The sequence below is a fragment of the Thrips palmi genome, unplaced genomic scaffold (assembly GCF_012932325.1).
Source record: "Thrips palmi isolate BJ-2018 unplaced genomic scaffold, TpBJ-2018v1 HiC_scaffold_15, whole genome shotgun sequence".
Taxonomy (NCBI): Eukaryota; Metazoa; Arthropoda; class Insecta; order Thysanoptera; family Thripidae; genus Thrips; species Thrips palmi.
Genome location: NW_023144624.1, coordinates 9463199 through 9488781, shown reverse-complemented (window position 1 = coordinate 9488781; position 25583 = coordinate 9463199). Strand labels below are relative to the sequence as shown.

At 56.7% G+C, this 25583-nt stretch overlaps 2 protein-coding genes across 4 annotated transcripts; one reads left to right on the top strand and one right to left on the bottom strand.

The window, feature by feature from the left end:
• Positions 1–1331: 1331 nt before the first annotated feature.
• Positions 1332–5887, bottom strand: LOC117641774 (actin-related protein 2). Of its 3 annotated transcripts, none has more exons than XM_034379393.1 (10): positions 5730–5887; positions 5131–5241; positions 4786–4800; positions 3463–3542; positions 3257–3392; positions 2971–3180; positions 2677–2826; positions 2500–2593; positions 2194–2378; positions 1332–2108 (listed from the first exon to the last, which is right to left on the bottom strand). In XM_034379393.1, the coding sequence occupies exons 1-10, from the start codon at positions 5775–5777 to the stop codon at positions 1938–1940; spliced, it is 1200 nt and encodes a 399-aa protein (XP_034235284.1). In that variant the 5' UTR covers positions 5778–5887; the 3' UTR covers positions 1332–1937. The 3 variants fall into 3 exon arrangements, with proteins under 3 accessions (XP_034235284.1, XP_034235283.1, XP_034235285.1); XM_034379392.1 differs by lacking the exon at positions 4786–4800 and adding an exon at positions 4250–4267; XM_034379394.1 differs by lacking the exon at positions 4786–4800.
• A 13794-nt stretch (positions 5888–19681) lies between these two features.
• LOC117641192 lies at positions 19682–25099 on the top strand. The gene is made up of 4 exons (XM_034378337.1): positions 19682–19922; positions 23135–23318; positions 23407–23992; positions 24081–25099. Exons 1-4 carry the CDS (start codon positions 19912–19914, stop codon positions 25097–25099), a joined length of 1800 nt encoding a protein of 599 aa, XP_034234228.1. The 5' UTR covers positions 19682–19911.
• The last annotated feature ends 484 nt before the right edge of the window (positions 25100–25583 follow it).

Genomic DNA, 25583 nt, shown 5'->3' with positions numbered 1-25583 from the left:
ACGACTTTCTCGAAGCGGCGTCCGCCGAGGCAGCCGAGGCTTCCGAGGAGGCCTGCATTGCATCACGCTGCGCGCGCTGCGTGCCGGTCTCCGTCTGCGCCTCCGTCGTGCACATGCTGGGCATTCTGGGCATTCCGAGGCGAGGAAGCCCCCGCCTCCCGCCAACACGAAGCGCGAAGGGACTGCCCCACGCCCCACGCATAGCGATGACCTCACGGGAATCTTGTTGTCGGCTTCCTGGCTGACGTGCCACGGGGACCACGGCCTGGTTTCAGTTTTGTTTTCCTGTTGTCAGTTTCCCTTTCAAGGAAATGCTTGGGGAATCAACAAATGACAAAGTTCAAAGTTCGATGTGGGGTGGAGTCAGCAGAGCAACTGACCCCAACTTCAGTAAGCAAATGTGTTTGCCTCCCTTCTTCAACAGGTAATAAGGTCCTTCATGTTCCTATACGATTGTTTGACTTTCACTTTGACTTGATAATAAAGCAAGCATATAACATACATTGTATTGTTTATTTGCATTCATCCGTTTTTTTTTAACAATTTCATATAAAATTAGAACAACAGTAAATGCATACAGAATTCAGTACAAAGATTGTTACACATACTCACATTTATTATAAATCCTTTATGAAATCATATGGTTTCCATAAGCGCAAAGAAATAAACTTGTAATAACATAAAAGGACAGGGGAAAAAATATTTGGGTACAAAAACTTATTTGCTCTACAAGCAATGGAATGCAAACATGAGTACACTCAAGGTTACTTCCCATCCAGTATTTCTTCCTGAGCAATAAGTTGTACAAAGAAAACAAGAAGGGTTAAGCCACATGTTTTTACAAAGGTAATTTTGGTTGGCATCAAAATTAATTCAAAGAAAGATAATGAAGAAGATACTTCTTCCTCACCTCTCACAACTCGAGACGATCACCACGTCCAATATCTTATACTGAGTTAGAAAGGAAAGCAAAAACCAAGAAAACTCGAAAGGAGTGGAAAAAAATTGAATCAAATACCGCAACATTAAGTACCAATGATTTCCTTAAGCTAAAAAACTGTTTACAATCATATCAAATATATGGCATTTACATACACAATAATTGTTTTATTATTTTATAAATACAACAGGTTGTATCAAATAAAAGATGGTAAAGCAGGGTTCACTAGCTTAACTAAATAGTGTGTCGTTTTCTTCAGTATGGAGGGCTTGAGTTAAGTCAGTGAACCCTGTGGTAAAGTGCCCTCTACAGCCTAGTAGGAACTTCAGCAGAGGCACACCAATCTACATAGCAGAGAAAAAGATGAAGAATAGGAAATAAATAATGCGGCTAAAACATATTTGTACTGATATTCAAGCCTGTTCTGGGGAAAGAATTTATACATACAAGTTAAACAAAATACAAATGCTTGCAGCAGAAATCTCAAAACTGACAGTAGGTGGACAGTACTGTTGTATTGGAACATGATTAAAAGAGAAAAAGATCTCAAATAGAACATCAGTACAAAATCCTATTAAAAATTGTTGTTACTATCAACTTTGCTGGCAGCACTGGTAGTTAATTATCTACAATACGTAAACATAATATGAACCCAGCAATTGTGTGTTGGAGCAATTATCATGTACAAAAAAGAAAAAATAATTCTGGGACAGCCAGAAACATTAGATACATACCTAACATTACATTCATACTCTCATAACAAGGTTACGTAAATTCACAAGAACACTTGTCTTAAATGCTCCGAGAATATCACAACGGTAACCTTTCTTATAATAGAAAGCAAGAATTGGAATACTGTAGTACACTTACGTGGACTAGAGCACACACTGAAGCACCTGGACTTCATTTCATAACATCAATTAAAAAATGGATCTGATCTAAGACAAGAAGTTTTCTTTCAGCTTGAAATGTTGATGATGAGCTACAGAAAGGTACCTTAGTTGCCCCTGGCTCCAAGCTTCTTCAAAACTCCAACTCCATTTTCTTGATATTCTTCATTTGTCATCCAGAAGGTGTCTGAATTTTTGGATACCTCAGCTAGCACAGCACCACCTATGAACACCATGTCTTTCCGCCTAGGTGGATCCTCAATTCGAATTTTGAATTTCTGCAAAATTAATACATGATTTAGATGCCGCTTAACTTGCAATTTCTTTGGTATTAAGCATCATTTGACTTTATTAAATACTCACGGAGAGTTTATTAGTATCATTTTTCAACACTCTTTCCAGGTAGAGCTGCTTGATTTCACGCTCTAATCGACTCGGTAAACCAGGGTACATGGTAGAACCACCAGATAGAACAATATGTTTATAAAGTTCGGACCGCATGTCAATATCAGCAGCTTGAATAGTGTTAAAAACGAGTTCAGCAATACCTGGCAAAAAAAAAAAACCAATGACGTTTAAGAGCTGTACATGCTTCCAATTGTTAAACAAGACAAGGCAATAACTTGTACTACAGTGCTTAAATTTTTTCACTAATAAACTGGGGATTACCTTGGCCTTCAACATTGATAAGGTGCGGTTGGAAGAGTGCCTCAGGAGCTTCAAATCTTTCACCACCTACTTTGATTACTCTGCCATCAGGAAGCTGAGAGAAATTGACGCAGGATAAGAAAGATGCAGAAATAAGTACTTTTGAATTGCAGTGAAAAATACAACAAAAATACATACTGTGTATGGTTCAACAAGAACTGTTGTCTCCAGGGCCAACTTCTGTTCAGTTTCAATGTCATAGCCAATATAGCAGAGTTTCTCTTTCATCATTCGAACTGTTTCAAAGTCAGCAGAATGATTGAAAGCATATCCTCGAAGTAACAAAAGCTGCAAAACAGAAGATTAAGCAAAAAAATAAATAAAAAATTGATAGTTAGCTCAGGAGTCTCCCAAATCATAAGTGTATGTAGATACAGCACACAATGTTATGTAAGATAACTATTTGATTTTCTTAAACAGACTGACTGATACCTTAATGAGATACCGTGTGATGTCTCGTCCAGCAATGTCAAGGCGTCTGGTGAGATGCGGGAGAGCAAATTCCTCAAATACTGGGCAAATATGAGTTACACCATCCCCTGAGTCTACCACCACACCTGTGATGAGACCTTGAGCATAGAGTGTGAGTACTGCTTGAACTGCTATATATGCCCCAGCAAATCCATATTTCTCAAACATAACCTGTAACATTTACACAGAATATATAAGGAATGCTCTTACAGAGATAACGGTTTTAAGACAAATGTCTTGTGGATACCTCAATCATTTTTTCCCTATTCTTTGTTGGATTCATAGGTGGTTCCGTGAGTAAAATTTTGCATTCCTTTGGATCTATGTCCATTTTTTCTGGGCCGAAAGTATAATCCCAAACATGGCACATGTCATCCCAATTTCTGTCAAAGAAAACATCAGATGAGAGAGAAGTCAAAATTAAACAGAGAGCCACTGAGCACTAAAACTTACCTGACAATGCCATTCTCCATTGGGTAGTTGACTTCAAGCATTGACCGTAATTTGCTTGCTTCATCTCCAACCATAAGATCCTGAGAACAAACAATACCTTTTTAGCTTTCAATCGACAAAGGAGGAAATTGCCTGAAAATTTTGAGACTGAAAAACAAATTTAATTTATACAAACTATCAAAAATTTAACTCTTTTCTTAGAATAAGAAAAGAATATAACATAACATAATTAGGTTCACTGGGGCATTTTTCAGGCAGGCTGATCATGCTGCTTGCAAATACATCATGCCAACTCAGGAGAGGATAGAATCTTTGAGCATAGGTGCAGATAAATGTTAAATTTTAAATGATATTCTTGGCTTAAACAATCCAGGGCCAGTAAGCAAAGACAACAAAAAACACTTTTAAATCACAGCCTACACACTACAAACCATCAAACAATCTTGCTACAGAAATTGGATTATATACATTCACCCCCACACACACTTATGAAGCCCCTCCTCCACATGCCCGTTCCTACAAAAAAGGCAACAAAGAAACCACATATTTATATCAACACCCTAAAGTTACAACTTGCATTCAAAATTATAAACTTCACAACTTTTGTGCAAAGAGCAAGGAAAAAATTCTATTTATAATAAATCTATGATGAAATGTGTACAAACTGTATAATGTTTTCACTTATAGTGCTACATGTTTACCCATACCAAATTTCCTAAAACTATATACACAGCTATCTAAAATTACATCGAAGGCCAGTATATTATAAGAGACCATGCGTACTTACAGGCATACTGGCCAAGTCCTAAGAATCGGACATGTTCGTAGGGAACAGAAACAGAATGGAATTAGAAGAATGGTTATGAATCAAAGACAGAGTCCTAACTTCAACTCCAACGTAGTCCCTAGAATTGTTAGTACGGTTAAAAAAGGAAAACCATAAATATGGCAGAAACAGCATGTGAAGGTTTACCTATCCACTCCACAATATTAGTAAGCACAGTTATTTGAAACAAAATTTAGTAAAAATTTACTCAAGTACGGGTTAATGAAATGCATGGAGCATTTTACACACGTATCAAGGCACAAGACTTGTTTTAAAAGGGATTCAGGATTCAAGGTTAGTACAAAAAAATGTAATGTCATGATTTAGGTGACACTGATTATGGTTTGAATCTCTTCAGCCTCACACAGTGCGTAAGGTGGACCAAACAACACTCTGATCAAAGCAAACAGAGATGAACAAACATCAAACAGAGATAAACAAAAATCAAACAGAGATAAACATTCACAGGAGAGCTTACGAATAGGCGAAATTCTTACTCTGACACAGTATTCCTGGAAATGAGAAATTACCGACATATATAGAATCCTGTCCCTAATAGTGAGAAACATTATATACTTAGGGAAAACCTTGTTCAACAACTTGGGCCACCAAATATTTTTTGAGCTGAATCTGTCAAAGTATGAGCAAGATTTCTACATAGTTTTGGAAGACTGGTTTGGTATCATAATAATTATGTAAAACAATGTTGACAACAACAGTGGATAATATGGACAATACATCACATAGCAAATACGAACACATAATTGAGCAACTAACCACATTGTTGTAATAATAGATACAAAATATACAACATAAAAAAATGTTAAGTGATGGAACTGTACCTTCACTTCGATGTCTCCAATTTTGTTGACTGCTCGGATGATAGGCCGTCCCACCATGGAAGGAAATATATGGGCCGGGAAATTTGATCCAGCATAGCCACATTTGACAAACTAAAAGAACAGAGTAGAAATATCACATTAACAAGAAATAAACACAAGAACACCACTTATGAAAACTACTGTGTAACAGGGAAAATTACTGTTTACATGGTGTAGTGGGAGACGAAAAATTTACAACCAACATACCGCTGCTACAGAAGTGATATCAAATTATTGACAAGAAAAACAGGAGGAGGATACCTCAGGTATCTCCATTCACATTAAAATAAATGAAGTAACTCTATGACAACAACACAGATTTAGGTTAAGGAGAACAAATTTACAATTTTGCATGAAATGATTCGGAAATGAACATCAACCACATAAAATTTCTTATGGGGCAAAAATAAAAATGTTATATGTGGGCTAAATACAGAAGTGTTGTCTAAAATAGGAAACTGTTTGACAGACAGGCCTAAGTGGGTGAGGCTAGGTCAGCCGATGCAGTCATCGGTCTTCCGATCTTACGACAAATCTACACTTGCTTCGCATCAACTTACCCCTGTTCCATTGTCGCAAACAATAACCTTCTTCCCGTTTTTGTCCATTGTTAAAATTTAACGAGTCAATCCAGATATTTTGATGACTATCTAACCCCCCAGCGAACACTCCCTATGCATCATTCGCATTCGCCGCATACGTCACTGAACAGTGAAGAGTGGAGTGGGAAGAGACCGAAGAGTTGGAGCACTGCCAACTCCGGCATGTTTTGGATTCGGACGGCCCTTTTGACTTGAGCACCATAATTTCATTACATCGGATTTCTGAAGATAAAAACGACAGTGGTGTATGGCTAACTTAAGTATATGCGGCTTGTAACATCTGCGTTTCGATGGTAATACTAATTTTAGTATTGCGTTGTTGGTGACCCGACGGGGGAAAACTGGCGCTACATTTTAAACTATAAAGATGGAAAACAAATTCTTTGCTTGCGCTGCCCTTCGCTTGACAAAACAACTGCGTGTAATTTTACACGAACCTTAAATGGCTCAAACACCCTCCGTTTCGAAGAAATTTGTTATGCCTTGTCCATCGATTGCCATCGCCACCCAATGGCTCGGCACTGTGTGAATACTCCATGGCGTCGGGAGGCGCGGGGTAGCGTCGCGTCGCGCCATGGAGTATCTTCAACCCGCGGGACAGCCAGGCCTGCAGCCTCCGGCACCGTCGGGGCGGGGACGCTGGGGGTGAAGTTGAGTCCCACAGAACGCCGGGCCTGGCTTGGCCGGCAAGCAGGCCGTCCTCCCTCATGTTGCGGGTTGATCCGTTCGGCGCGGCGCGGTGTCCCTCGGTCACGGTATGCGGTATCCCACGGCGTCTCCAGAATGACGGGCAAATCCGAGTCAGGCAGGCCGGCGGGCCGGCAGGTGTCCGAGGGGACCGCGGAGTCCCAGTCTCGCCAGTCTCGCCGGAAGGAGCGGCGCTATCGCCTTATCTGCTTCCGCCCGACAGACCAAGTGCCTCGCAGGCCTGCAGAGCGACAAGAGCGATCACGAACAGCGCCTTCGCCTCTCTGTCGCACTCGTGAGGCATTCCGCATCGGCGCGAGAGAGACGGGACGAAACGCCGTGCGGAATCAGCCTGCACTGCAGAGCAGCTGCCACGCCGGGCGGCGGGCGGCGCCTGGCGACCGCGAGTAGGCAGCCCGCCGCGCGGCCGCGCCGTGCGCGAAGCCCGCCGCCCGAGGCCGGGCGCGCCGCGGCCAAGACGCCACCGAGGCGGCCGAGGCGGCGGCCGAGACGAGCACCAGGACAAAGAGGCTTGACCGCAGAGCGCCGCAAAGGCCCTCTCCGCTCTTATCTCGGCGTGGCGCAATTAATCCAATAATCCGGGCCGTCCGGCGCGGCCTCCGCGAGGGACGCCGATAAGCCGAGGCCCGGCCAAGACGGGGAGGAGAATCATGTGGAGGATGTGCGGCGGGGAGAAGCGGACCGGAGGCCGAAGGGGACCGCCAAGGAGCGGCTGGCGTCTTATCACCGCCCAAGTTGCGCCTTGAGAGGAGGGCTGGGCGGAGTTTCCACCTGCAGACCGCGCCAGCCGCGCCAGCCCAGCCTGCCGCGTCGGCGGCGGAGATTCAAGGAAGCGATCGGAAGCGAAGCGCGTCGTCTTCGCATATCAAAGGGACTAATTAATTTAACTTGGACGGCGGCCATCGCGTCGGCGGGCCGGTGGCTGTGCCGAGGACAACCGAGGCTTTCTCTCGCTCCCTCCGCGGAGGGACGCTTCTTGCCCACCTTCAGGGAGCACAATGCCGTCGGGACGGTGGAAATCGGTGCAGCAGCAGCGTCACTGCGCTGTGGTCCCGAGGTCCTGTGGTCGCGCACGGCGGGTGCTGGTGGTTCTCACGATGTGTAACTTGTGGCGAGGCCTCTCGAGCTGCTCAAGTGCCCCATCGCCGTGCCCGGACTGCTCGGTGCACGGCGCTGCCGTGGCACTGCCGTCGGCAGCTTTTACCGTGCCATTTACAGCGATTGTTCGCTCCGCCGCCTTCCCTGCTTTGCTGGCCGTGCTTCCTTGTGCTCGAGGGCCTCCACGGCCTCCACGGCGGGCATGCCCTGCAGGGGGAGTGAGACGCCGCGATGCCGCAGGTGAGAGGAGGGGCGAGTGCGGCCAGATTGGCTGGTCGTGGCCGAGGTCGTGGCCAAGTGCGTCCCCGCGGACGCGGCCATCCCGGCGCTGGGAACGCGGCCAAGGCACCGGGACTGGTCCCGGATCCCGGTCAGCTCGGATGGGCTGGCCGTTGACGCTGGTTTCGATCGGATACCCGACAATGAAGTCGCTTCGGGTCGCGGCCTGCGCGAGCCTTGCGTACGAGGCTGGACGTTGGCTGCACACCGAGTTGCACCGAGTGGCCTGTTTCCGGCTAGCCGTTACACGGGCTGGTCCCTGTTTCGCTGCTTCCCCGGTTCGCGCCCCGCCGCGTGCAGCCCTCCACAGCCTGCAGGCCGCGGCCGTGGCCTCGGCCGTGGCGAGCCGCCCCTAATAGTCGCCAAATGGAGCGTGAAGTGCGAGGCTTGTTGTTGCCTTATCGGATATCACAGTGCCACCCTCAGCGGGGGGCGGGGCGGGGCGGGGGGCGTGAGTGTCTACCCCGCGGCGGTCGCGAAATCAATTTACAAGTCGCGGGTAGCTACACATCCCACCCCACTCGGAGGCCGCGAGCAAAAGATGCACCGAAATGTATACTTTTGGTGGTCGGAAGCGCTGTCCAGAACCAGCCCACCCCGCCGCCCGATGGTCCGTGACGCCGAGGTCACTGCGTGTTGGCACGCGTGTCCAGCCTGTCCAGTGTAGGCACACACCCAGTGTAGCCACTTCGGGACGGCGCCCATTCCGGCAGACGACCCCGCAATCTCGCCGCACCCCTGTGCAGTGTTTACCGAACGCCGATTTGGTGCTCCGCCGTGCTCCGCGAACAATGTGGACATAATGACGCTAAAGCGCGCTAAAGACGGAGAGACGAGGAGCAGAAGGAGAGCGGAGTGAGAGGCTGCGAGAACAAAAGCGGAGGGCGAGCTGAATGTGTTTGACCAAGGCAAATGAAGAGCGGGGGGCGAGGGTAGTGTGTGTGTGTGTGTGTGTGTGTGTGTGTGTGTGTGTGTGTGTGTGTGGTGTGTGTGTGTGTGTGTGTGTGTGTGCGCGCGCGCGTGTGTGTGCGTGCGTGCTAAACGGGTGCGCGCCGCTCACCACAAAAGGCCATACCTGGGACAAAGCGCGGCTGCTCCCCTTGTGTTACCTGGGCGAAGTCTGGGCGCCCGACGGCCCGACGCGGCCCGAAGGGGAAGACGATGAAAAGCGCAACGCTGCCCCGCCGCCCTTCCCTCTGCCCGCTTTGCTCCAATTAAAAAGAAGGAGGAGAAACAGAGTGAGCGTCAACGAGCAAAGAGAGCGCGTAGCCACTGCGCCTCGCTGATAACAAGTCCCGATGACAAAGGCAGGTGCAATCGAACAAGTGCACGACCTCGTACACTGTACAGTGCTCCGCCACGCCGTGCCGCTGTGCCGTGCCGCCGTGCCGCCGTGCCGCCCATACGGGCTAACGGTTCGCGCTAGAAATGCAATGCACGCCACTGGGGGGCGCGGCGGTGGGCCGGGGTAGCCCCTCTGGCTCACGAGCCCGTGGGTGCTGGGCACACTGGGTGAGCCCGGGCGAGGTGAGGGCCTGGGTGAGGGCGTCCAACAAGTTGCAGCAGCAGTGGAGCAAGCCGATGGATAAGCACGCGGCCTAGAATTGCGCCCAGTTTCCCCCGGACCGGTCCTCGGCCCTTTAACCACTTCCCATCCAATTTTTTTTTTCCGGGTTGGCGTCGGGTTTTGCCGCGTGAGTGCTCCACCACTCATGAGTGATTGGTGCCGGCGCTGCCGGGAGACGCCACGGTACATAGAGTCTCAAAAGTTATAATGTGTTGTATTGGTTCATAAAATTTCCATAACGTCTCTCTCTTGCACCCGTTCGTCCCGTGACATCGTTTAGCCCGCGGGATGTCATTCCAGCCGGCCTTAATGATGGGCGTGCGAAAGACAAGTTTATCTCCAGCATTTAATATAAAAAAAGTGGAAATACAAAAAAAAAAATTCAGTGACGTATGGTCTACGCTATCGGTGCTGCTCGGAGTCCATTTATCTAAGGGTTGGCTTCCTACCCCTTTCCAGCCAGAGGAACTTCCAAATGATGCGGTCCCGATCGCTGCGAGGTGCAGTAGCGCTGCGAACGATTCACTGCACTTTCAGGCAGATTTAAAAATAAAAACCAACGCGCCCAACGCGGCACACTGAAAATTTTGCGTTGGGCTATGTAAATAGCAAAAAGGAGGGAGAGATGAAAAAAATAAATAGAAACTGGAAATAGAAAGGTGGCCGTGGAGTACTCTATACGTCCGTGCAAGCTCCGCACACTTTGACCGCAGCGGGGGGTGGGGTGGGGTACGGCCGGGGAAGTCAGGCACACACACACATCGTTTTTATGCTTGGTGGCAACATAAAAAACGACAAAGTGTTAGGAGACAGCGACGACCATTAAGAATAAAAAAATATGCGGAGAGTGAGTGGGGACAGTGCCGAACTACTAGTCGAAGCTGTGCGACACGATCAAAAAAACGAGATAAGGGAAAACACCGAGCCCGCCCCTAAACTCCGTCATCTGCGGCACCGCGGCACCGCGCTCACCTCGTTGCAGTGTGTGTGTGTGTGTGTGTGTGTGTGTGTGTGTGTGTGTGTGTGTGTGTGTGTGTGTGTTGTGTGTGTGTGTGTGTGTCTGTGTGTGTCTGTGTCTGGCTGTGTGCGCCTTTAATTGGCAAACAGGGGAAACAAGCCAGGCAGAAAACTGGAAACGGGCTGCCAGTGTCGGAATCAAGTATCGACGCCGAATCGATAGATCGGGCGGGAACTCGATGCCGTCCGCGTGCAGCTGGATGGCCGCGTCCCCTCGAGATGAAATTTCACAGTGAACTAATTTACAGTTTTAGCAAGCTGCCCTTGACAGTCGAGTCCCGTAAAATTTATGTTTTCTTACTATTATTTTGACTGTGTCGCCTGCAGTGATATAGGGGTCGCGTGCCGGAACAGACGCTGCTTTCCATTCCCACCCATCCCCTTTAATTGGCTGATAAATGGATTGCTGTTTAGCGATATTATTCCTTCATTAATATTCATTCATTTGCTCGGATATTGTCACAGCCTTAACCTCTCCGCGCGTGCCGAGCCTGGCCGAGCCTGGCCGAGGGCTTTTAATTGGTCATTGTTTGGTCCCTAGTTTTGGCACCAGGCCCTCGGAATGCGACTTGGCTGCCCTGCTGCTCCCCGGGTGCCGCCGGGGTTTGTTATTTTGACACCCGAACGGCCGGCCGGACAATGAATGGAAGAATGCATCGAATGAAATTGAAATGAACCCGTTCCCGGAAGACGGCGCGTGTCGCGGTGTGCCGCCAGCTCCAGGTCGCTCCAGGTCGCCGGCTACCTGACGGCCTCGAGGCCTTCGAGGGGGGTGTCCTTGACTGCCCCCGCGGCGGGGGTGACGGGCGACAGTGTCTTCGGCGTCCCCTGCTCCAGGAGTCCAGGCGTCCTGTAGGGAGACCATTGCAGGGAGTCCAACGCGCCCCGCGCAGAGCTTCTGCGGCAGAAAGTGGAGTGCTTGTCATAAGACTCCAGGCGCAAACGTTTCAACGAAGCTGAGCCCCTGCCCTGTCGTCTACCTCATCGAGACCATTTTTCCCGGTGTACTCCCTTTATGGATCGTTAATTGTCCGCCGGCCACGCCCCACCAGGTGTCGGGTGTCCCGAGGACGGCGTCGTGGGGACGAAGACACCGTGCTGCAGTGTGCCGGGCGGCAGGGCGTTACCCCCGCTCGATTAGGGCGCTGCGTGTCAGGTGATTCCAGAGGTCTTTATCTGAAGCGCGCCTTTAGAAAACGCGGCCCGGCTCGGCCAACGCACGCGGGAGCACCCCGGCGGCGGGGCTGTGCCGGGCTGTGCCGGGCGGTGCTGCGGGGGGTCCAGCGTGCCATGGTCCCGGCCCCGGGGCGACGACGAGGCGTGAAGGAGGCCGTGAAGGGGGCCGTGAAAGAGGCCGCGCCGACGCCTTATCTCCGGAATCAAAACAGTTGCTGCCGCCACCCTTTTCACCGTGTTATTATGGAGTGCCTGTCTCCTCGCCCCGTCTTGGATTCGCCGTGGAAATTGTATTGGGCAAGTCTCGCTCTGTGGGTCGACGAGTTGTAGTAGTCTCACGTGTATACAGCCTGGGGGCGAAAGCCTGACGCGTAACAGGCGAGCGGGTTGCCTACGCCCGACTCTGCGGGCGCACTGGAATGGAGCGGCCCGCGAAGTCTGCCTGGGCCCACCTGGACAACGGCTGGCAAACCAAATCCCCTCCCCTTCCCCTCCCGCGGACGGTTGGCGCTTCCCCGAGCAGGCCGAGCAGGCCGAGCAGGCCGTTTGCGGGGACCGCGTGGACCGCACTGCGCCGCGCTGGCAGCATGCAAACAACAACACGCGTTCCACTTTCGCTCTCCGAATGGCATCATATCGCGAACGCGGGACGCAGACATCGATAACCGCAGGCAGGACGAGGCGACGCCAGAGAGACAGCCCCGTGATTGCCGTGCGGTCGCTGCGCGCTCTGTCTCTCTCTCTCTCTGTCGCTCCCGCCGGCCGGGCGACGCCGTGCGTGCGAGAGAGAGAGAGAGAGGGGACGAGGGGGTCCGGAGGAGTGTCACAGCCCGTGATTGACGACCGGGGGGGTTGTAACGTTGTTGTTGTTGAGGACGCTCCCACCCGGCGGAGCTTATTATGCAAAGGTTTCCCACCTAACTTTATTTCACTCGGACGGAGCTTCATCGAGACCTCATCGGTTTTGGAGACAAAAATACGCCACCGGAATTCAAACTTCTCAGGTGTTCAGTCTCTGAAACGCGGCTAGCGTTCCCGAAAGTAATGCCTTGGGTGACAGATTTCAATTGAATGTCCTGACTGTTTGACCCCAGGCATGACGGTCGCTTCACTCCACCCGTTTAAGAGACACACTCTTTTTCCTCGTTGCGTTGGCACCGGTTGGCACTGGTTGGCACTCCCTGACGGCGCGCGCCACCTCAACGAGCTCCTCTACCCCGACGCAGCGACGCGTCCCTCGCGTAATGAAGTGTTCACGGGGGCACGTCCACTTTTTCCGCCCCCGCGCCGCCGAGGTAGCCAAGCCGGGCAGGCAGGCCGCTGCATATAATGAACCAAGTTCGGGCCGGCCGGCATGCGCCGCGGCATGTGCCCGAGATGCTCGATGCTGCGATAAGCCGGGAGTGCTTCGAGTGTTTGCCTCACAATTATATGGAAATCGAGTTTTCGGGCGATGAAAGAATGGCAGGCTGGATGGGCCACCGGTAGCCACCGGCCGGCAGCGTTTGTGTCGTCCTCGTCGTCGTCCTCGCGGGGGTGGCGGCCGCCAGGTGCTCGCGTGCGCCGCGCGCCGTGGGGGACGTAAGTCACGGCGTGCTGTCGCGCCGCGTCGCACCGCGCCGCACACTGCAGCGGGGAGTGCCGGCGGTGTCCTCGCTGCCCTTCACCTGTCTGGGCAGGGACCCAGGCACCGCTACCACCTCTCGCACCCCCGCGGCGTGGCGGGGCGTGGCGGGGCGTGGCGGGGCGCGGCGGGGCGTGCGCTGGACAAAGTGGCCACTTGAAGAGATGCTGATAGGCAACAGATGGACGCCAGCCCCGCGGCCACCCCTCGCCGGCGTCGCGGTCCGCTGCCCCCGCCCCCGCCCCCACCCCCACCCCCAGCCCCGCGCCACACGCCGCCCGCGCCACCGCGTGCCGACGGAACGCTGCCCGGAGAGATTTGGTACGCTGCGCACGCAGCGCCGGCCGCGTCGATCCCCGTCGACCCCCGTCGATACCTAGCCGATATATTTTCGGTCGGTTCGGCGCACTCCACGCGGGGCGCGGGCTCGGCGTTCGAATACCGACCGAAATCGATTACTAACTGATTGCAACTTTGATGTCTGCCCCAACTTTGCGGTCCGTCCGTCCGCCTGCCGAGTCTGATCGCATCCGATCGGAAAACACGGTCTCGGCAAACAGACATCCCTTTGACGCTGGCCACGGCTGCAGCCTGCTGCGTTCCCACCGCGCCACGCAACGACCTCCCCCCCCCCTCCCCTTTCCCTCCTTCATTCACACCCCTCCGCAACCCTTCATGCTCCGCTTTGCTGTAACAACAATGAGTCTATTACCAGCAGTCTGAGAGTCCGTCACGGTCCAGCCGCTGAAACTGAGCCCTGGGCGGGGCCGAAGGGTTTTACGGAAAGGGCCGGAGGGAATGGTCGCAGGGAAGGGTCGTAGGGAAGGGCCAGGGAAGGGTCGCACGGTAGGGCCGTAGGTAAGGGTCGTATGGAAGGGCCGTAGGTAAGTGTCGTACGGAGGGGCCGTAGGTAAGGGTCGTATGGAAGGGCCGTAGGTAAGGGTCGTACGGAAGGGCCATGGGTAAGGGTCGTATGGAAGGGTCGTAGGGTAGGGCCGTAGGGAAGGGCCGGGAGGCGGCCCCGCCCGGATCGCAGCCACGTTGGGGGTCCGTGGCAGGGAGGGCTGCCAGCAAAGACAAAGGCGCTGCCGGGCCCTGCACCTGCACGACGTCGTCCCACTACACCACCTCCCCGTCGTGGAGACGGCGCCGTCCGCCCCACTGGCCCGACTCGCACCACGCGCTGCGCACTGCACCGAAGCCACGTCCAGCCGGTACGGCACCCAGCGCCGCGTGTGTCAGCATCTGCCGCTGACGTCACCAAAGCGTGCGGACCACAAATTATAATGAACCCTCAACGCCCCGCCCCTCCGCCGCGCCCTCCCCACCTCCCCCAATCCAGCCCCGCCGCCCACGCACCGCTAGGCACGCGAAATTAAAAGGAACATCACCATCTGTGATCGCCAGCGCGGTACGGCGCGGCACGGTACGGCACGCCGCGGTGCAGGTAGCGGGGGAGGCTCGGTGTCACAACGTCACAAACGCGATCGGTTTCGGTGTCGGTTTCGGCTCACGAGTCGATCCGTCCAATTGATTGCCCCTGCGGGCATCCAGCCATCCAGCCCAGCCATCCAGCCGGCGCGGCGGCTCTCTCTCTCTCTCTCTCTCTCTCTCTCTCTCTCTCTCTCTCTCTCTCTCTCTCTCTCTCGCACTCATTGGGCGCTCCGAAGCGGTGCGAGAGAGATAGACCGACGGCCGCACTGTACGGAATGAGTCTACTGGTGGGCGTTGTCCGGTTGTCGGCGTCCCCGTCAGTCCAGTTGAGTGCGCCGGCACTGGCACTGGCATGCCGCCTGGCAGGTAGGCAGCCCGGACGCAGCGCTGCCTCCCGGGACGGCCCAGGCCGAGTTGGCAGGCGGCGAGGCGAGCTTCGCGCAGTTCGCGTTTCGTGGCCACCCTGTGGGCAAGCCGTGCAAGCCCTGAAAGCCATGCAAGCCGCGAGGCTGAAGCGCCAAGCCGAGCTGCGTCCGGCTGCGTCCGACTGCGACGGCCTGCCCGCGCTGCCAGCACTGCCACACTGCCAGCCCCCGACCGCAGCGACCGCACCCACCGCACCGTCCTGCAGACCGCCTTGGGACACTCGTGAACCCCGTGAATTATGGAGCTATTGACTGGCCTTTGGTTTGATTGTCTCAACGCTCGGCACGGCCAGCACCGGGACGCTCTCGCCACACACGCACGCACTAAAACGCGTCGCAGTCTCTCCTCCGGCCGCAAAGGGGAAAGGGCCAAAAAGGAGCGAGGCTCAACTTTGGTGGCATTTCGGGCTGCGCGTACTCCCGCCTCTCCTCCTTCTTCCCCTTCTCCTTCTTCTTCTCCATGCCCGGCTAGAATAATGCGATGAAGGGCCTACAGCGTCGGGAGAAAAAGGGACAGTGAGGGGAGGGCGAGGGGAAGGGGGCGAAACAGTTCATGTCCACAGTGTGAAGGGGAACAAGGAGAGAGAGCGAGTTTAATTGTCGGGGAGGGCTGCCGCCTTTTATCTTTGTTCCTCTCATGCGGATGATATTCGAGCCTGGCGGGGCGGGGCGGGGCGGGGCGGGGCGGCGTCGCGACGCTGTGGGGACGCGCTGGCGGAGGCGGGGTGGGGGACGGGGACCGCGGCGCGCGGGGGCGTTTGCAAATGACAGACGAAAACTCTTTCCCGCCGCGCCGCGCCGCGCCAGGCTGCGCGTGGCACCGCACCTCAACACACAAAAGCGTCGCGGTGCGATGGCTATCTCGCCGGCCACTTCCCTTCATGATTAGCAACAAAAATTAAATGTTTGAAGTAAAGTTGGGGCGCGGGACTGCGGCCGGCCGGGCGGTGGCGCGCGGTGGCGGTTCAGGACAGCTGACTCGAAGGCCTTATCGCACTGCAGCATCTAAACAACCAATAGCGCGTCCCAAAGTGAGTTACTCACACACACACACACACACACACACGCACACACACACACGCGCACACACACGCACACACGGTGCGATGTTGTCTGAAGAGGTTCATTGGCCGCTCCGGGAATTTTAAGCACGGTTTAAACTTAGCGTGAAGTATAACACATGGATACAGTGGTTCATATTTAATGCAGGACCTTACGATGATAGTGTGATGGCGAAAGGCAAAAGTCGCTGATGCTTTTAGTGGCGATCCCTTGCAGGGCCCAGTGACACTGCTTGATATGCCCCGCATACTGCGTGCCCCCCCCCCTCCCCCTCCCCCCGGCCACGCCCGCCTGCTGTCCCCACACCTGCGGCTGCGCGGTACAAATCTACAGCGTATCGCGCACGTGGCTCGTTCCAGACAACCGCCGACCTGGAAAAAAAGAAAGAAACTGGAAAAAAGGAAGAAACTAGAGAAAAATTATTTGATGGTGCACAGGAAAATTTAAACCGGTGGATTAGCCCAGAGCCCTATTCTCTTCTTGAACACGCACGACTTGACATGAGTGTAAATATTCCGGACGTTTGCGGATATCAGTTTCCAGACTTGGGTTTTCACTTCCAACCCGAAGGTGAAAATTGAGATCATCTAGACGTCCGGAATAGTTGGGCCTGTGGAGCGGCGGCAGGGCTCTACTTGGCGTTTGGCTAGGGCGCGCAGGGCGACCGCGACTGGAGGCGACAACTTAACGGTTCGCCGCCCGTATGACGCGACGCGACGCGCGCCATGCAAAAGAAGTAAGTACTACAATTGGAGCTTTTTGTGGGCCAAAAGTGTGCATGCGTTCGGGAGGTGTCGGCTTCGGCTCGGCTCGGCTCGGCTCTGCTCGGCTCGGCTCTGCTCGGCTCGGCTCGGCTCGGCTCGGCTCCGCACTTGCATGCGGGCGGAGGCGGCAGTTGAGGTTTAGGGGATGATGCCGCCGATGGCCGCCGATGGCTGCCGATGGCTCGCCGATCATCTGATGGATCCAATGCCAGTGATTGCAACGAGTTGTTGCATCTCGTTGCATCGCGCCGCCACCGTGGGAGCCGCGGGACATGCTGGTGCTCTTCTTGTGCTTCCCACCCACCGCGAAGCAGCAGCAGCGCCAACGATCCGTGCCCCTGCAGCCTTGCGTGCGTGTGCGTGTGTGCGTGTGACTTTCTTGTGAGTCACCCGCGTTCAAGTCTCCTCCGCCCTGACAGGCCGCCGCACAGTGGGCCAGAAGCCGGTGGAGGCGGCCAAAACTCTAGACGCGTTTTGAGCTCTAGAGTCGCTAAATGGTACTCGAACCGAACGTGTGACCCCACCAATGGATCGTTCCGAGAGCAATCCATTGGTGGGGTCACACGTTCGGTCCGAGTCCCATTTAGCGACTCTGGAGCTCAAAATGCTTCTAGAGTTTTAGCCGCCTCCACCGGCTTCTGGCCCACTGTGCGCCGCCCCACCCATCAAGACGTCGACCTGACCCGACCGCTGGACTCCTCGAATGAAACGGAGCCTCCCTTCGTAACGAGGTCCGAGACGGGCGCCCCCATTCCATTCCCCTGATCCGCCTCCCGCCTCGGCTTCCCCGGGCGAGGCCTCGCGTTCTCATGGAGGGTGCCAGTGCGATACTCGATGACGTGCATTGATTCCGACTTCGATTCCGACTTCGATTTCGGCTTTCGGCACAGTGCTCCACTTCCGGCGGACAAAGGCGGCAGTCTTGCGGGGAGCCGATAAGTATCGGCCAAGGTGGAGACACTATCGGCATGGGACTCGACCTCGCCCTCCTCGCCCCGCCTAGCCCTGCCTCGCCCCCGTCCCGACGCGATGGCTCCGATCGGGGACCGGGACGGAGGTTCGATCCCCGCTGGGCGCGCGAAACTCCCAGCCAGGGGCGAACGCATCCAAGGCAGTGCAGGATTTCCCTGCAGCCGAATGGGGGGGAAACAATGCGAGCGCAAAACACACGGCGATTCGTTCAGCTGCGCCGATGCCACCGCTGCCGATCCGAATTCGATTGACCGAAACTGGTGCAACAAATGACACGTCGCGGACGTTGCGCTATTGACGGGCAACTCATCCATCCTCACGACCCCGCCACCTCGCGGTGACTGGTGTCGGGACGGGTCATCTGTCCACGCGCTCCCCCACCAGGGCCAGGGCCACCAGGACCGCGCGGAAAGGTGCGTTTGCAAACACACTCTATCTCTATCCACTGTGAAACAAAAGACGGAAAGAAAAGAGGACCAGTGCTGCTGACATCCGCGAAAGGAAAAAACATAAAAAAGAACGGCGCGAAGATGTAAAGTTGCGGAGGATCACGCAGCAAGGGCTGTGCGTGCGCGGTGCGGAGGCAGCTGGTGGCACTGAGGGGACTTGATCAAGGCGACGGGGAGGCCGGCGGGTCGGACCCGCGGGGGTGCCTTGCAGTGCAGTGCCTTGCAGTGCAGTGCCTTGCAGTGCAGTGGCAGCGGCATGATGGATCGGTAAAGCAGGGCGGAACGGGGTCGCCAATCGGATGCCAAATTCTCACGGGCTTGGCCGGGCTTCGCCGGGCCTCGCGACTCGAGCGACCGGACAGTCCGCGGCGCGCCTCGTGAGTGCTTTTCGCGTCAGTCAAGTGCCAGCGGGTGCAGGTAAGTCCATTCCATTCATTGCGTCACCGCGAAGACTGCGAAGACACACAAAAACACGCACGTATCTACCTGGCCTGCCTTTGTGCGCGCGGCCACGCGGCCACGCGGCACGCGCAGACTCCCATTAATACGTCGGACCTCCACGCGCGCAAACCTCTATACTTTTTTTTCCTCTCCCTCTTTTTTTGGGGGGGAGAGGAGAAAATAACTCGAAGAGGCAACACGATTAGGATTTGATTCGTCGATTATTTGGGAGGATGCGGCGCGCGGCGCGCGGCGCGGGAACGCCAAAACCCCGGCCGCACGGACGGTGGAAAAAAAAAACGAACGGGGAAACAGGAGGCGGGTAAAACGGGAAATGACTCGAATCAAGTAGTCCCTGTCGCCTGTCGCTCGCTCTGTGTTCGGAGCGCTTCGGGGGCAGCGGGCCGGCTGGAGTGGCGTGCAGCCTGGATGGGGCGCTGGGCGAAGGGTGCAAAGCCCAGCAGTAAAAGTTGGATTTCGTTTTTTAAAAGTCATGGTTGTAACAATTTATTTTAAAAAAAATTTAAACAGTAATTGTAGGCAAAAGCGTTGATTATTTTGCAAACAGAGTAGGAAATGGTCATTTTTTCTTACCGAGTGTAGGAAATTCTGTTCTAACTGCTTTTCCAGTGCTGTCGACGGACTGGAGCGACTGGAGCCGCGGTCCGGAGGGGAAGACCTGGCGGGGGGCGTGGCTTGCCTGCCTGCCTGGCTGCCTGAGCGGCGTCGCCCCGCCCCCGAGCGCCGCAGCCAATGGGAGCGGCGCGTTGGGCCGCGGGGCGAGGCGGCGGGGGGCGGCGGGGACGCTTCCGGAGCCGCGACCCTCGGGACGGCGACGGCGGCGGCGACGGCGGCCCAGCGGCGGCCCGCCAGTCCACTCCGGGACGACCGACGAGCAGCACGCGAGCCACGCGTGGCGGCCGTGAGAGTGTGTGAGTGCGCGTGTGTGTGGTGCCGCGTGTGACGACAGTGTGACGACAGTGTGACGACAGTGTGACGACAGTGTGACGACAGTGTGACGACAGTGTAACAGTGGCGGGCTCGGCGTGACGCGGCCCGGCAAGGATCTTTACCCTTCAAGTCATCACGGCGGCCGCACCGGAACAACTCCACCACCGTTCGAGATGGTCATCATGTAAGTTTCAGAGCGGTCGTTGAAAGCATTGACTTACGTTGCGATCTGTGCACACGGGAAGACTTTTTCCCGTTCTGAACGCTTGACTTGCTTGACTTAGTCTCATGACGTTGAAACTTGGCACTGACATTTGCAGCAAGAGCACAGAGACGTACTGATAATTGAATCGTCGTAGAACGCTTTGAGCTGAAGCTTTTCGCGCTGTGTTGAAGGCAAGCCTCCTTGTGATTGAGGCGTTCCCTTGCAAATGGCATGTTTATCGCACGACGTACGAGCGAGGCTCGAGTCGAATAAACACGAAAACGAGCGAACCAAATTTGCGGCTGACCGTGCAACGAGTTGATTGGGCTGGCTGGCGACTGGCGTGACCAGAACATACACACATTCACATGCACTTGCACACACTCACACACACGCACATGCACGCGCAACATTGACGAGGCTGCGCGTGCCAAGAGAGGCACCGAACGACGCGCCGAGGCAGGCCGAGGATCTCTGCAGCAGAAATGTCACCGACAGGCGACTGACGGCCGACTGACAGGCAGAGACGCGCTACTAGGGTACGGCGATATGCCGGCCGACTCCGGGACTCGGCCGCGACAATTTATTTGCCTTGCCTGAAGGACGACGCCACGCCTGGAGACTTGGAGTCTCGGCGACGCGCGTCCCGGGGATGAGAAATTGCTGATCGGCCGACGGGCGGTGCGTGGCGGTGCGTGGCGGTGCACCGGCGCGGCGGTGCGGGCGAGTGGCGCCTTGCCACTGTACCGACAAGCTTTGTCTGCAGAGCGCGGATTGGGCCGGGGCGGTGATGGGGGAAAAGGGGGGGGGGGGCAGGGGTTGCAGAAGCGCCACTAATAACAGCGGCTGGTCGTTAGGCCCCACTGGACATGCTGGACATGCTGGACATGCGCGGCTGTCTCCATGCAGCTCGGCTCGGCACGGCCAGGCACGGCGTCAGGTTTCAGGAAACGAAAAGCTAAATTTGTAAAATTATGAGCGTTTGCACGCGGGCCAGGGCTTCGGCCGGAGCCATCCCGTGTCGCCATTAAGGTCCGCTAGAGATACGGCCCTCTCGGACTCTGTCAAAGAGGAGATAGCATCGCGTACGGCATCCGAGCCGAGCCGAGCCGGACCGAGCCGGCCGAGCTGAACCGGGCTTCGGGCACCGGGCCGAGCCGGGCAGTAGCGCGCGAAGTACACCGCTCGCTACAAATCCCACCTCCGCGATAGCGACATCGAGTGACCTTTTGTCAACACTGGCGCCCGGACCACTGCCGCTACCTACCGCTACCGCCCCCCCGTATTGACGTCACTTCATCGACGCGGTCCTCTATTTGGCGGTCGCCGTGCGCCGTGGCCGCCGGCCGCCACGTCCGCGACGACGCCTCGGGTTTATCGCCCAGCGCGGAGGAATGCCCGCGCAGGCCGAGCAGGCCAAGCAGGCCGTCCAGCGCAACACTTCGGACACGTCAATCATTTCCGGGGATAGGACGCAGGGACGGGCGCGCGCGCCGCCGCGCCAGGACCAGCCTGGACTTCCCTCCGCGGCTCCGCTGCCAAGCTCATTAGGCCGCGCGCCGTGCGAGTGCGAGAGAGACGGGCAATGGGTGGCACTTGTTTACGGCCGCGGAGGCGCCGCGAAGAAGCGCGCTGCGGTGCGTCGCATCGCGCATCGCACCGTATTGCAATGCCGTTGCCACCGTGCAGGCCGACAGGCCGACGGAGAGTACGGTGGCCTTCTTCACGATGGGAAGGCGCACAATTAGCGGCCTCCCCCCCCTTCCCCTTCCAGGTTGTCCGCTGGCGCGCCGCCGTGGCGTTTTATAGTGTTTAGGCTCGGCGCGCGTGTCAGATTAGGGAGGCGGTGTGGTCCGAGTCTCCGAGTCGCGGTGACGCGCCACACGACACACCTTGTCACATGGGCCGCCGCGCCGCCGCGCCGCCGTGTCGGGCCGCAAACTGGATTTACTCTGACTTCGGGATGACGCGTTTTGTTCCTGCGCTACGTTCTTTTTTGTTCCGAGTGTACACTGCTGCTGCGGTTGCGTTCCTCTTTCGGATAAAAGGCAGGACGATATGAATAAGCTCGTTCGATTTACGACGAAAAAGGAAAACGTTTTCTCTGGCAGTCCGTCGCGGTGCCGGCCGCTCGTCATTGACTCGTGGCCGCAGTTTTCGTGGACGTGAATGCTTACTAAATCGCAGAGCGGCGCCTCCACTCTTTGGCCCGGCCCGGCCCTTGGCGCGGCCCTGCCGCCGCAGTGGATGCTTGGCGGTGTACGCCGGCCGATTCGGACGCACCAGGAGACGACACCGAAGTGTCGCCAAGGAATGCGGCTATGGTCGGCCGTGTCAAAACTGAACGGGTCGCCTGACCGTCGCCCCCCCCCCCCCCTCTCTCTCGCTCCCTGCGGACGCGCGGGTAGGCCGGGCCGTGGCGCAGGCGCGTCCCCGGGTTGCCTACCTGGCGGGCTGACGGGCTGACGGGCTGGCGGCTGACGGGCCACAACTCCTTATTGGCGAGGTGCATCGCGCTTTTCGGGAAGTGCTGGGCTGGCGTTCCGTTTATGGTCCTGGTGCGGTACCGGTCGCGTCCCGACCCGACCCGTCCCTCGGCCTCCTCGGCCCCTCCTCGCCCCGCTCCTCCAGGACATCCAGGACCGCGTCGATAAAGCCATTGCTTTGTGTGGTCCTGGCTGGGCCCGCCGCGCCCCGCCGCGCCCCGCCACCCAGCCCGTGCCGAAATCCAGTCGAGGCGGGAAAAGTGGAATCTCACGGAAAGGGGAAAAGAAACCTCGCTTTATTCAAATCGAGCTGGTCTGTGGTAACACCAGAAGTGCAAAAAGAAAACAAAGGGAGTGTAACTTGAGAATAATGTAGGAAATAGACGCGGTGGGCCGGCCGCGGCCGCGAGGCGGGTTACACACACCAGGCCACAGGTTGCACCCACAATGAAGAGATCAGAACCGTCCCGTGGTTTTGATGTTGATGCGACCGGTGTCGACTTGACGGCAGGACGGGATTATAGTGCAGGCGGACACACGGACGGGCGGACGGACGGACGGACGGTCGGACGGACCGACTCGCGGGCACTCCCCGCTATTGCCTGCCTCGCGCATTCGAGTCTCCCGTGATGTTCACGAAATCCTCTCCTCAGGCTCAGCAAGGCCTCATTCTGACTTTGTGCGTCTCCTTTTGCCCCGCCCCAGGATGGAGCCAGGGTCCTGCGCGACAGCTGGCGAGGGCGTCCGGTTCCCGGTGTCCGGGTTCAGCCCGCGAGCCGCGGCGCCCCAGCCTCAGCCCCTGACGGCGAGGCAGCCCAGCACGCACAGCGCGCACAGCACGCACAGCCAGCACGCCGACTGGGACATCAACGACACCACCATCCCCAAGGTAAGGCCGGCGGCAAGGCCGACAGCAAGAACAGCACGGCCTCCAGCTTCGAGTCCTCCTAACGCCACGCCTTTCCCCCTTGCCGCAGGTCTCGGCGTTCGACGAGTGGGTGGAGTGGGCGGACGGCCACTGCCGACTGGTGCTGCCCGCGGCCAGCGAGGAGGCCAAGCGCCACGCGTCCGGCTGGGCCATGCGCAACACCAACAACCACAACGTGCACATCCTCAAGAAGTCCTGCCTGGGCGTGCTGGTGTGCTCGGCGCGCTGCATGCTGCCGGACGGCGGCAAGGTGCACATGCGGCCCGCCATCTGCGACAAGGCGCGCAAGAAGCAGCAGGGCAAGGCGTGCCCCAACCGCGCCTGCGCCGGCCGCCTGGAGGTGCTGCCGTGCCGCGGCCACTGCGGCTACCCCGTCACGCACTTCTGGAGGCACACGGAGCACGCCGTCTACTTCCAGGCCAAGGGCAGCCACGACCACCCCCGGCCCGAGGTCAAGACGTCCGTCGAGACGAGGAGAGGCCTTCGCGGCGGCCGCGTGCTGAGGCGGGGGGCGCGCGCCCTCCGCGCCAGCGGCATGTCCGCCAGCAGCGCCGCGGCCGCCGTCGCGCAGGTCGCCGCCGCGCAGTCCGCCCGGCCGCGGACGCTGCCGCCGCCCCTCATCGCGGACCCTGCAGGTGAGAACTCGTCGGACTCAGACGTGTGGCCTTCCGCTGGGGAGGGTCCTTGTAGGACTGTGCGTGACGTTGTCGTCCCTTGCTGCAGGTTCTTCGTGCTCGTGTCCGCCGTTCGAGTGCCTGTGCAAGCCCACGCTCCCCTTCCAGCCCCTGCAGCCGCTGCCGCCGCCGTCCGTCAACTACAGCGTGGCGCCGCACGCCGGCCCGCACGGCGCCCAGCACGCCGCGCCCTACTGGCTGGACGACCCCGCGGCCGCCATGCAGCCCCTGCCGCTGGCGCACTCGCACGCCGAGGCCATGTACCCGCCGCCGCAGCCCGCGCAGGAGTTCCTGGTGCCCGAGGAGGACATGCTGCGCTACGACTTCCCGCACATCGACGGCGACCTGTTCCAGCCCGAGGAGATCTTCCAGCTGGACGCGCCACTGCGGCCGATGCCCGTGCCCCAGCAGCAGGGCCTCGGCGGCCTCGGCCAGCAGCCCGTGCGGTCGTGCGCGTACGAGCGCGGCCAGTCGCCGCCCACGCTGCTCGTGCTGGGCAACAGCAACACCAGCTTCCACTCGGACGAGCAGACGACGTGCTCGGACGACAGCAGCACCAGCGGCCGCCTGGCCTTCCCCCCGCCGCCCGCCGTCGGCGCCGTCGGCGCCGTGCCCATGGACGTGTACGGCAACAGCCACTGCTCGCCCGCGCCCGGCGACACGCCTTACTTCGAGGCGGACGCCGCCAAGCCCGCCCCCGCCGTGGCCACCGCCACCGGCGGCTCCGGGGAGTGGCTGTGCGACGTCAAGCCCAAGCCGGAGCTCAAGGCGGACAGCCTCATGGAGGACCCCGGCCGCTTCCGGGCCTGGGGATTCCACGTGACCGGCGACGACCTGCCGGAGCAGCAGCACCTCGACTGGCAGCACTACGACGCCTACAAGTACGGCGAGTACAACAACAACAATAACAACAACATGGAGGACTACGGGTACGGCATGCACGCGGGCGTGCACCCGGGCGTGGACGTGGACAAGGACTGCCACGCCAGGACGTTCGCCGTGCCCGTGCCTCGGCGGGACTGCGGCAAATGGGCAGGCGACGTGTACGGCGGGGACGTGTGTTCGTGAGGCAGGGACAGCACGGCCAGCACGGCCAGCCAGTTGCAGTGGCGCAGAGTCTGGCGGACGGGCGGTTGTGATAACTAGCGGCGCCAGCGGCCCTGTGGCCGTTCCGTTTTCTCGCAGTGGAACGCGGCGGTGGCGACGACGGCCTCGGCGTCCACGGTCCGCCTCCAGAGCCCCTCCGGGGACGGGTCCGCCAGACCGGCCACGCAAAGCAGCGCGAGCAGCGCGCACTGGCGGAGTGATGAGTGTCTTACGAAGTGTCTTCGTGTGAATAGAGCCATGACCTACCGACTGCGATATGAAACCAATAAATGCCAGCATATGCAGTTTATTTGTTTTAAGATTTGTGAATGTTTTTTCTACTATTAGTCATATTATGTGTTTGTTACGGTTCTCCTGTTGACATTTGCTGACGTTTCTTTGAAATACTCGTCAATAGTTGTTTTTTCGTCTTTGTGTGTTTATAGTCAATTGTAAAGTACTTCAT